Below are 12,850 nucleotides of genomic sequence, written 5' to 3'. Positions count from 1 at the left end.
ATATATATATATATATATATATATATGTATAGGCTATTGATGTAATGGATCATTCCAGGAATACGGTGGGAAATCTGCTTCACCCTTTGAATTTAAATATATACTGCAGGCAGTTGAAGGTAGTGACTTCATCCCTGATGTGGTTGTCTTTATTTAAAGGCAGAAATGTCAATCATGACCAGCTTATTACTCATCTATGAGTCACTCTTACCCTATTATGTATGTCAATATATTGATGAAGAATTGAAGAATTAAAAAGAAAATAGATCAAAAAGACACCACTTTGGGGAAGACATTGCATAACTTTATTCTGCTCTCTTTAGAACAAAGCCCAGAAAATGTCAAACATGCCCTCCCTGAAAAATATACAGATTTGTTCACAAATGTTAAGTAATATCTAATTATGTATACAGAATATATGTCAATACAGATAATACATAAAACATTACAGCCAAAATGTTACCTCATGTTCATTGCCAGATTATTTATTTTATGTTGTATAGAAGACACACACACATGCTCACCTTTTCCTATGGTTACCCAACTATAAATGCACAATGAATTGCTTAGAGCACTGTTATACACTTTGTATTAGAATCATAGTATACTGTACATACACGTTTAATGGCTGCTGTTCAAATATGTCGTGCATGTGGCTTCTTCACATTGTGCTTCTAGGATTCCTTTTTTGTATGTTATGTTTGCTGTATAACATAAAACAGGAAGCTATCTTTAGAGAAGGGTTAGCCATGGATATTGCTGTTACGCTGTAGCCACATGTGCAGACAATTTGTTAAATCAACAAATTCAATTGGGTCTGTAAGAAAAATAATTAAAGCAAGGTGAGTTAAAAGTTTTTAAAAACATGTTGTATGCTTTTGATCATCCACCTACATCATTTGATAGTGTACCCTTTAACCGGTGGTGGAAGCACAGTTGCAGTGAAGATGTCTAGGCACCTGTGAGTTATGTCATGTCATGATGTAGTTATCATGGAGAGCCCCCACCCACACAGCCTACTAAACTGTATTCCCTTGTGTGTAGCTCCTCTATTACTCCATTATTGTGTACAGTGGGTACGGAAAGTATTCAGACCCCTTTAGATTTTTCACTCTTTGTTTCATTGCAGCCATTTGCTAAAATCAAAAAAGTTCATTTTATTTCTCATTAATGTACACTCAGCACCCCATCTTGACAGAAAAAAACAGAAATGTAGAAATCTTTGCAAATGTATTAAAAAAGAAAAACTGAAATATCACATGGTCATAAGTATTCAGACCCTTTGCTGTGACATTCATATTTAACTCACATGCTGTCCATTTCTTCTGATCCTCCTGGAGATGGTTCTACTCCTTCATTGGAGTCCTGCTGTGTTTAATTAAACTGATTGGACTTGATTAGGAAAGGCACACACCTGTCTATATAAGACCTTACAGCTCACAGTGCATGTCAGAGCAAATGAGAATCATGAGGTCGAAGGAACTTCCCAAGGAGCTCAGAGACAGAACTGTGGCAAGGCACAGATCTGGCCAAGGTTACAAAAGAATTTCTGCAGCACTCAAGGTTCCTAAGAGCACAGTGGCCTCCATAATCCTTAAATGGAAGAAGTTTGGGACGACCAGAACTCTTCCTAGACCTGGCTGTCCAGCCAAACTGAGCAATCGTGGGAGAAGAGCCTTGGTGAGAGAGGTAAAGAAGAACCCAAAGATCACTGTGGCTGAGCTCCAGAGATGCAGTAGGGAGATGGGAGAAAGTTCCACAAAGTCAACTATCACTGCAGCCCTCCACCAGTCGGGGCTTTATGGCAGAGTGGCCCGACGGAAGCCTCTCCTCAGTGCAAGACATATGAAAGCCCTGCATAGAGTTTGCCAAAAAAACACATGAAGGACTCCCAGACTATGAGAAATAAGATTCTCTGGTCTGATGAGACCAAGATTGAACTTTTTGGCGTTAATTCTAAGCGGTATGTGTGGAGAAAACCAGGCACTGCTCATCACCTGCCCAATACAATCCCAACAGTGAAACATGGTGGTGGCAGCATCATGCTATGGGGGGTGTTTTTTCAGCTGCAGGGACAGGACGACTGGTTGCAATTGAAGGAAAGATGAATGCGGCCAAGTACAGAGATATCCTGGAAGAAAACCTCATCCAGAGTGCTCAGGACCTCAAATCGGGCCGAAGGTTCACCTTCCAACAAGACAATGACCCTACGCACACAGCTAAAATAACAAAGGAGTGGCTTCGGAACAACTCTGTGACCATTCTTGACTGGCCCAGCCAGAGCCCTGACCTAAACGCAATTGAGCATCTCTGGAGAGACCTGAAAATGGCTGTCCACCAACGTTCACCATCCAACCTGACGGAACTGGAGAGGATCTGCAAGGAAGAATGGCAGAGGATCCCCAAATCCAGGTGAAAAAAACTTGTTGCATCATTCCCAAGAAGACTCATGGCTGTACTAGCTCAAAAGGGTGCTTCTACTCAATACTGAGCAAAGGGTCTGAATACTTATGACCATATGATATTTCAGTTTTTCTTTTTTAATAAATTTGCAAACATTTCTACATTTCTGTTTTTTTTTCTGTCAAGATGGGGTGCTGAGTGTACATTAATGAGAAATAAAATGAACTTTTTTGATTTTTAGCAAATGGCTGCAATGAAACAAAGAGTGAAAAATCTAAAGGGGTCTGAATACTTTCTGTACCCACTGTATGTAGTCTGCATTACTGAGGCTTTGGGAGCACATATGCTGTGATTAAAAATGGAAGTTAACTTAAAATAAGGCTGAGAAGCAGCGTGTGATTGTCCTTTGTGTGTGTTTTGTGTGTTGGACCTCTGAGCACACACAGCATCAGTGTCAGAAGTATGTTCTGAAACCAACCCATCTGTTTGCCAGGGTGTATTAAAGCTGCAGTAGGTAAGCCTTATAAAACTACCTTTCTGTCATATTTGCTGAAACTGACCCTATGTTCCAGTAGAGCTACATGAAGCAGGTCATTAAAAATAGAATCCGGCTCCTCTGGCTCCACCTACAGCCTGTAGTGAGATTTGCAAAAATCCACCGCTCCCTGTTCAGATGCACCAATCAAGGCCAGGGGGGGGGAGGTGTCTAACTGCGTGTCAATCACTGCTCATGCACACACATTCATTCTCCCTTGTGGGGGGAGGGGCTTAGGAGACCGTTTTGGGCTTTAGCGGAAAGGGGGGAGGAACTGAGAGGTTGTCGATGTTCAAATTTTTTGGCTAAGTCCTGGATCTTCACAATCCTTAGTACACTTCTACATCACTGCAGCAAGGTTAGAAGTGAAACCTGTACTGTTACTATACTCTTTGATAAGATGTGCTAAAGTAACTATACAATAACAAACCATCATCACACTGAGACAAAAAACAAAAAAAAAAACAACAGTGACATTGTAACTTGTTGGTCTTTGCAAAAGTCATTTCACCTGGTGATCACGGCAGATCAGGATAGGTTATAAAATTAGCAAATAAGTAGAAACTACGCTTTGCAAATTGGTTCTTTCCAATAAATCAGCTCCCACAGACTCCTCCACGCTTCCCAATAATCCTGCACATACAGCCCAGCAGCCAGGTTTTTCTAGTATACTGTGAACAGGACTTGAGGCTGGACAGAGCATTATTCCTTCGCATGGGATTATGCAGTAAGCATCAGAAGAGACAGAACGCTATGTTGATTTTCTAACCATGACCAAGTAGTTCTTTCCTTAAACACATGACAATGCTTCTCTAAGTTTAACCAAGTTTTTTTTTTTTTTTTAACTCAAATGATGATCTTTCACCACTAACTAAGTCCGTGTTACGCCTATAGGCCATGCAAATTCATTGCTAGTTAATGGGGCTCCATTCGTAGTTTTGTTCGACTTTGCTATTCAGGATGACAGCTGTGATTTACAGAGTGGGAAGTGTTGAGTTGGTTAGGTAGTAAAGACTACGGTGATGGAGGAAGTCTTTGGTCATCTCCACCAGGTTTCAGCCTGTAAAAAATCCCAGTCTTAAAGTCAATTTTACACCGTTGATTTGCAAAGACAGTGAGAACGCATGGCCAAAGCATTCACTGTGATGTCGCCAATCTTAGACTGTGATTTGATTTGTCATTGAAATTAAAATTTATTTAAATATTTCAACTCAAACTACATTTCTGCACAGACTTTTGAAACGTTAAGGTATTTTGTATAAATCCTTTCAACGTGTTGGTCACGTGATGACGGCTGAACCATCGCCATGACAACAGAGCAAATGCCATCCACTGTTGGAGGCCATGAGATAAATTTCTTGTCACTTTTTGCCACATATTTCACCATGTTTACTTATTATTGGAAATGTTATGAAACATTATTTTGGTGGCTATTATAAAGTTGTAACTAATGCTTATAATAATTAGTAAATGATCGATAAGTGGTTTATGAAGCATCAAGTAACTTCAATTTGGCCCCATTAAGTCTTTTGGTGGTCTATAAAAGAGATGATTATTTGTGCACTTCTAATAATAATCTAAATAATGTTTATACATGCTTTACAAATCATCTGGTAATCATTCACAAATACTTTATGTAATATACAAAATATTACGATATGTGCAACAATGAACTGTTAGTACAAGATAGATTACAGCGTTACTAATAATTCAACACGGTCTCACGGAAGTCCGTCAAATGGTCACGTTATTTTTAATGTATTGATTCGTGTACACAGACACGTTTTTCTCGTTTATTTCGTGGCGGTCAGCACGTAATGGGAAGCATCTATACGGAGGTTGTGTTTAGGAAAAGAAGAACAGGGAAAGGACACGTCACACGCTGGGACACGATCCGCGTTCTCTGGGGGACACGGGACAACAACGGGATGGTTGAGTTTAGGAAAAGAACAACGGGGAAAGTTAACGCCACACGCGGGACCTGAGCCCCGGTCTCCTGGGTGAAAGTCCCGTGTTGACCCATCCACCCCCCCGACCAACCTCCCTGCGCGGAATTTCACCATTTCATACTACTCGCTACCGTAGTCGTGCTGTGATCACGAAAGATGCTTCCCATTGAAATACATTAGTTTAAAATACGTGCTGACCACCACGGAAAAAACGAGATAAACGTGTCCGTGTACACGAATCAATAATAATCAATTAAATAACGTGACCATTTCACGAACTGCCGTGAGACTGGGTTGAATAATTAGTCATTTCATTGTTAACTTAAGATTAATTAACTATCAATTTACCAATGAGTAGTGACGGTTAGAATAAAATGTTCCTATATTCAGTGTATAACTTAACATGAGCTTGCATCACATAAGATTAAATCTTTTACCCTAATATTTTTGACCCTCTACTAGTGGAACCCGGTTTTTAGTAACATTTTCTGTGGATATTCATGATGGCCCTTCTCATCTTTCCTACTTTAGAATCTGATGGACAGGTTACCATGACATTTATTGAGCACATTCATGCTCTCCAGACACAAACCCTTTCCAATTTGGACACTGGGAACTTTCCTCTAACTCCATCCTCAGTCCCAAATGTCATCTTTGCACATAGGATGGCACGTATTCTATCTGGTAGATTGCCATGGAAAATGTTGAGCACATTCATGCTCCTGATTGAATGACCCCCTTTGGTTTTTAGTCTTGCTCAAGGGCATAACTTTGGGTTAAACGTTGGGGGGATGGGGGGTTAAGATCTCCACCCTAGAGCAAAATAGAAATTTTGAGCATATCAAACACTTCATTTTCTGCCTTCTGGTGAATTTCTCTGCAACAGTTTGTGCCTTTTCTGCATTACGTTATGGTGCAAATGGCTTTATTTTAATAAAGGAAATTATTGGGGGGTTGCACTGGCCAGTTTTGAACCCCCCCCTGTAAATTACGCCTATGGTCTTGCTTGTACTAATTAGTAATTATTGCCACAGCAGGTGATATTTTGGAATCCATTTCAATATTAAGATGTAATCTGTGCATTAAGATCATTTGAATTAAAGTATGTCATTGAATGAGCTGGATAAATCCATACAGCAGATGTGATCCTTTGTTGCTGAACTGTGCTGGTTTAGCTGGTGTCACCGAGAGTGGCCAGAATGGAGCTGGCCTGCGAGGCAAGTTTACTGCTGCTGTGATCTGTCAGTTTACTGAGGCTTTCCTTCATATTCACAGAGTTTAACTCCACCTTCATCACACCTAGAGCAGACAAGAATGGAAAAAAGAAGACAGAGACGTGTGAGATGGATTGCAACTAGTAGGAGGCCAAAAATGTGCATATAAGATGTTTCTGAACATCTGTGTTGTGTGCATGTGTGGATTGTGTGTCCTATATACTGTATAACTATCCCCTCTGTCTTTTATATTGAGGAACATAAGATGAGATGCTTTTCTTTGGAAGCACAACAAAAGAAAGAGGACACACACATTCAGTCAGGACTGGGGATACATTTGTAGCACAACAGTTCAACAGGCTATAGAAAGAACCCTTGGGTAGCATTACGAGAGGCAACATCACTGCTGACTGCTTAAGCTGAAGTTCTTATTATGGCCACTGGATGCTGGCACTAAAGAGACATCAACTGTACTGAGATCCCAATTGGTGTCTCACTTAGGGCTGTCAATCAATTAAAAAATGTAATCTAATTAATTACATACTCTATGATTAATTAATTGAAATGAATTGCATACATAATTAACGGTGCCTGAACCGATACTTTTTAAGAAAGTAAAAAAAAAAGAAAAGAAAAAAGAAGGGTACTAAACAACAGTCGGCGACATTAAAGAACAGCTTGTTTATTGCTAAGGCCATATGGTCAAAATTAAATGATTTAATAATAATGTAATAACTATAACAATAACTTATTTCACTAGTAAATTGCTGTTGAATGACAAAAACAACCACCAGATGGGAAAAAGACATTTAACAATAACTTTGAATGCACCACAAGGCTGTAGTTTACCAGTTTCATTGAACGCACCGTCTGTGTTGTTTTTCCAACAACAGCAGCTGCAGATTGTTACATCCCTGGTGTTGAATCCTCTACAGTAAAATACAGTCACACTTTACACCGTTTAGCGTTAGCTGTCAGCATTGTAACCGTGTTTAATCCAGCTACTAGCTAGCGGTAGGCTAACGTTAGCTGCTGTTGAGTATAGTGTTAACTAGCGTCACGTGCAGCAGTGTTTGTGTTGCCTGTATCGTCTTCAGAGCATCAGAGAGAAGCGCAGACATATCAGTGGCACCAGATTTCGGTAGCCAAACCTATTCAGGAAGAAGATGATGAGAATAATGATCCAGGCAGCACATTCTCGTCTCCCTCCTTCATTTTACAGTCCAATGGTGGCTAGAACGGCTCTGGGTCAAACCTCAATATGGAATGGATTAATCAGCGTTATTTTTTTTAAACGCGTTATTTTTTCTCAGATTAATTAATCGAAATTAACACGTTATTTTGACAGCCCTAGTCTCAATAGTTAGACTGTAAAACTGTGGATTGGGTATCGTTTGGGTTTTTTCCGATACCGGTGCTAAATCGATACTTTTAAAACGGTGCCGGTGCCTAAACAGTGCCTAACCAATTTCCACTGGATGCGGAACGGCTGCGGAACGGCTGCGGAACGGCGTAGGAGTCATTAGGTTTCCATTAAAGTCAGTGTGTGTATTTCCACTGACTGCAGAACGGCTGCGTTCCGACTCCGTCCCAGCTCTGGCGGTCCGCAGCCCTCCAGAGCAGATACGCAGAGCTTCTATTTTTGCCAGACGCCGGAGAGCTCCGCAGCAGTTCAGAACACGGCAGATAGTGCGGGACAGGAAGTCGAGCACAGAAACAAAATAAACATCCGGTTAATTTTCAAAATAAAATACACCGTGCTCACGGCAGATCATATCTCCCTGCACTACACCTTGACAACACAGCACAGAGCTGTTTCCCCTCTACTCCTCTGGATGGAAACTAACTGGTGTTGGTTTTGTGGTTCTAGTCTACGTGAATTCGCGAGATCTCGTGGGTCCTCGTGACTACAGCTGTCAGTCATGGCCGCAGCCGTGCCGCAACAAATCTGGACCTGGTGGGTATTGACGGACAGCGGAGCACGGAGCCGGTCCGCAGACGTTCTGCATTCAGTGGAAATCCGGAGTGAACCAGTGCCTGAACCGAAATATATATAATATATTCATAATGTATGTAATATAAAATATTTAAAAAACGACAGTTGGCGACATTAAAGAACGGCTTGTTTATTGCTAAGGCCATATGGTCAAAATTAAATGATTTATTAATAATGTAATGACAATAACTTATAACAATGACTTATTTCACCGGTAAATTGCTGTTAAATGACAAAACAAGCACCAGATGGGAAAAAGGTATTTTACAATAACTTTGAATGCACCACAAGGCTGGCGAGTTTCAAGTGAACGCACCATCTGTGTTGTTTTTCGGCAGCTGCAGTCAAGACTGTTACGTCCCGGTGTTGGAATCCTCTACAGGGAAATACAGTCACACTTTCCACTGTTTTACGTAGCTGTCACAAAAAAAATTGTGTTTAATCCAGCTACTAGCTAAAGGTAACGTAGCGTCCCGTGCAGCGATGCTTCTGAAAAAAAATGTCAGGCTCCAAAATGAGGCACCGAAATTTTCCTTCTTATTCGGTCTCCGTCTTATCGTACCGTTTACGTCGGAACCAGTGCCCTACTGGCACCGCGTTTCGTTTTTAACTTTTAAGGTATTTTACTGTAAATAGACATAGTTTCTTACTGTATTTTTCTCACTGCTGACTCAATCGGTTAGTTAGTTAGTAGTTATTGTGTGCCTTTTTTTTTGCGTTAAGCAAAAGAAAGTCTGTGCTAGATGCTAGTGTAGGCTAACGTTACCTGCACTGGGTTTCATAGCAACCGCCTCGTTATATTCAGCCAACCAGCCCAGGAGGGCCTTTTTTATTGTGAACACTGTTATTTATTAAGACAAATCTATTTAACTTGTAATCGTACTATAACATTCATATTGCCATACTTGATCACTGTTTTATTAAAGCAATAGCTCACAGTCTGTGGTATGTTGTAATTATATGCAGTGATTGGAACTTGCCTGCCTGCCTGCACCTCACCACCTGTAATCCCATTATGCTCCTCATAAGGGATATGAAAATAAAGGCTTCAATACAATGTGACATTTGTTTGGAATTATACATGTGCCTCATTCCTGAGCGAGTAATTGTATGTTTTGAGCACAGAGAACTTTATTTTGTAAGCACATTATATTGCATTTTCAAGAGAAATTATACTCTTGCATTTTTTTTACGTTTGAGCATACAAAAACCTATTCTGTGCTCAAAAAATGTATTCGGATGTTTGCTATTATCCATATTAATGTGCAATAATAACCCCTATCACACAGTTTGTTCTGTGCGCAGGTAGACGCTGCTGTGCTCCGGTCATGTCTCCCTCGCTCTCAACCTCTTCACTCTGTGCGTGCTCAACTCTTGACACACTCGCTCAAATTGTCACAGCGTTACTTAAGTGTGCCACAAAACCAACCAATCGGAGAATGAAAGGTCAATTCTGATTGGCTGTTCGTCTCCAATTAGATCGCTAGTTGCAGGAAACACAAATCTACGGTGGAACAGTCTTTGACACAACACCTGTTGGTCAGCATACTGGTACAGCAAATACTGACCTAACTAACGTTACTAGATTAAAACATATTTCGGTCAGTATATATTTTAGTTTTGTGTATTATAATGCCGTCGTTTTGTTTGACTTTAGCTCCTCCTTGTGTGACTTAGGGACCGTTCGGTATTTATGGAATGGACCACCGGAGGAAAATAGGGGAGGGTCATGGCTTTTTATTCTTTGTTGAGGGGAGGGTCACCCAACATTTTTTAGTCTAGGAGGGGGGGGGGGTCACCCAACTTTTGTATTCATGAAAAAAGCAACATTTCAAAGTGGCATGTTCGGTGCACATTTTTTCATGTAGCTCTTAATCTCGGCCCTCCTTCGCTACCAGATGGGTCTGACCCATGAGTTTGCTGGGGGGCAGGGGGACCAGGCCCCCCTGGTGGCTGAAACGGATAATTGCATTGTTTAAAAAATGAGTGGAATAATTAATTATATCTGGCATGACCAGATATTTTATAAATACCTTAAATAACACAAAACAACTAAATAGTGGTAGGTAATACATGAGATTTCATATACTGCTTTAGTAAAAAAAATATTACCTGGCTGACGATGGGCGCAGCAGGACGCAAAAAACGAAAGTTACTGTTGCACTAGTCTGGACATCTTACTGTGCTAACGTTGTAATAAAGGTTTCCTAAATGCCATGTATATAAATGTGATGTCAGCTTACTAATTGATTGCGGGTTTTGTGTGGATTTGGACTTTTACACGTTTATTCCACTTTGTTTAAACGGCGAAGTGGAGAGGCCTCGGTCACCTGTCTGGAGCTGGCTGGTGAATGGGACGCTTGTATCGGCTTTGCTGGATACACCGTGTCATTTACCTTTTTGTGGATCTACTCATCGCTGTGGATTACGTTTTTTCCGTGTCATTGGATTACGGCAAAATGCTGATCTTTTTTCTCAACGTGTCTTAACGTTTTATGGTGTGACTGTGCTTTGTTTCTGCGTTTGGAGAGGCATCTCAACAGACTGGAGGTCCAACACTGATTGTTCACCGTTACATTTTAGTTGAATTTAAGCGTCTGTCTATTGCGTTCCAAGACAGCCGAGCCGTGATTGGATTTCATCAGGGGGAATTGTTAAATTGTTACAATGTCATTTAAAATCTGCTTTAAAAATAAACATATATGTTTTGGAATATAATGTTCAGCTTCTGCAGCTTTACCTATGTGCTAAAATATACAATGACTGAGGAAGCCTAGTGACGAGTCCATAGCAACCAGTGTTTAATTGGTTATTTCCCAGTGTCCTTTGCTGAATGGTCTCAATGTTTTATTGTTTTATTTCATATGAATACTAGTGTACTAGAGGAGTAACTTAGTATCTGAAGTAATGCAGTAATGCATGAAGTGTGCATTTAGTTTCCATGCTTATTGTGTTTACACAACAATGTTAGTGAGTAATCTAATCAACTGAAATGGCCCCCCCACCATAACAGAGGAGTGCGATGTGTCAGATGAGAATGCAGAGGTTAACGTATGTACATCATGGCTGTAAAAAAACCAATGGCATCTGTACATCTTTGCTAGGTGAAAACTAGCACATAAGGGGAGGGTCATGCCACTTTTCAATTTATTTTGGAGAGTCATAAAAAAATTATTACTGGCGAGGGGAGGTTCAAGTCTTTTTAGCCTAAAGGTCCCAAAACTATTCTGGTGGCCCCTTAAATAAATAACGAACAGTCCCTTACGCCATTTATCTTCATAATGTAATGTAATGTGCTTGCAAAATATAGTTCTCTGTGCTCAAAACATACAATTATTGGCTCAGGAATGAGGCACATATATAACGCCATAGACTTCCAGTCCAAGATTTCAGCGAGATGAAAAATCTGCATTGCCTCATCCTTTTAAGGTCTCTTTGATGTCCCTTTCCTGCTGTGTGACCACAGATATTCCTTCTTCTATTCTTATTTGATCATTTGTGATTTTGACATGGAAGCTAAAGATTACAAGAGCTTAACGTGCAACTGCTAGAACACTGCAAGATTGCACAGATGTTGCTGAAAAACATGCAAAGACATCTTGAATGGAACAGAATTACTGTGAACGTGTGTTGTAAAATCAAACACATACTGGAGTTAGCCAGGCTGCAGATGAGACCTAAAGCACTGAACTTGACTTCGACTGCCCCTGCAGGATCGTCCAACATCTTCTTCAGCATGGGCAACAGCTCCGCCTCCCCAAACGGATCCTTCATAGACTCTGTAGACACACACACACACACACACACACACACACACACACACACACACGTAAGTGCCCTTCTAAATGTAGATGTCATGTCATATAGCTGAACTAATTTGTCAACTATCTCATGTCATGACATAAACCCTAGTCGTCGTTTGGTAAGCCCTGTGTTTTCCGTGGTGTAGCACATTAATTGCATCTGGCTGCATATGTAGGTCATTTCTCGTTGTAATTCTCTAGAGCGGCCCTCAGGGGGCATGTATGTTGAGTAGCTGTGCATTCCCTTGCAATGTTTTCGTGTTTTCTTGATACTATACAAGCAACCATTTGCTGTCAGTTTATTTTGCATCTTATGTATTGTTTGTTTTTAGCATAGTTGTGTAAAAAAAGAATGAAGGTCGATCTTATCTCGTGTTATCTTTGTATCGGGTGGTTCTTTGCTTCTGCATAACCCATTACAACAGTGGAACATGCAGGCTGTTGGGCATTATACATGTTTCACAGTGTTTATTTGTAGTCCTGAGCTAATAATAAACCTTGGTTAGCCCAAGGCGCTGCTTTCCAACCAGTGTGGTGCTGGGTATTACTCACACACACACACACACACACACACACACACACACACAGCAGCTCATAATTCTTCCTCTCCATGTCCACATTAGTTGGAATCAAGCAACTGCAATTGCCTGACTTCTCTCTCTCTCTCTTTTTTTTTTAATTAAACATATAAACATCAGTTGGTTCAATTGCCTAAACTGTTGAAAGCTAAAAACATTGTAAACATATTAAAAAACCTTTTAGAATGGTGTTTCTTCCATATCCATACACTCATGGTGTACTTTGCAAAGCATGTAAGTTACACAAAACATAAAATAACAGCTAAAACTAGGCAGGCTTTAAAAAGCAGGATGGCGTGGGAGTACAATGAGATGCAAATAAAGTCAGGAACAACAAAGTCATGTGTGCTATAACTCAAACATAGCACACAG

The 12,850-nt window shown here is 40.4% G+C and overlaps 1 protein-coding gene across 1 annotated transcript in view; it reads right to left on the bottom strand.

Annotated features, from left to right (window-relative positions):
- Positions 1 to 2,688: 2,688 nt before the first annotated feature.
- The window catches only part of LOC144532777 (rap1 GTPase-GDP dissociation stimulator 1-B), a 39,135-nt gene continuing 28,973 nt past the window's right edge, over positions 2,689 to 12,850 (bottom strand). Inside the window, exons 13-14 of the mRNA XM_078273714.1 lie at positions 11,748 to 11,876; positions 2,689 to 6,186 (exon numbers count right to left, since the gene is read on the bottom strand). Of these exons, the coding sequence (XP_078129840.1) occupies positions 6,059 to 6,186; positions 11,748 to 11,876 (257 nt within the window). The 3' untranslated portion in view covers positions 2,689 to 6,058. The remainder of the gene's footprint in view (positions 6,187 to 11,747; positions 11,877 to 12,850) is intronic.

The sequence above is a fragment of the Sander vitreus genome, chromosome 17, assembly GCF_031162955.1.
Source record: "Sander vitreus isolate 19-12246 chromosome 17, sanVit1, whole genome shotgun sequence".
NCBI lineage: Eukaryota > Metazoa > Chordata > Actinopteri > Perciformes > Percidae > Sander > Sander vitreus.
The sequence above is the reverse complement of the archived record's forward strand: the minus strand, read 5'-3'. Positions and strand labels throughout refer to the sequence as shown.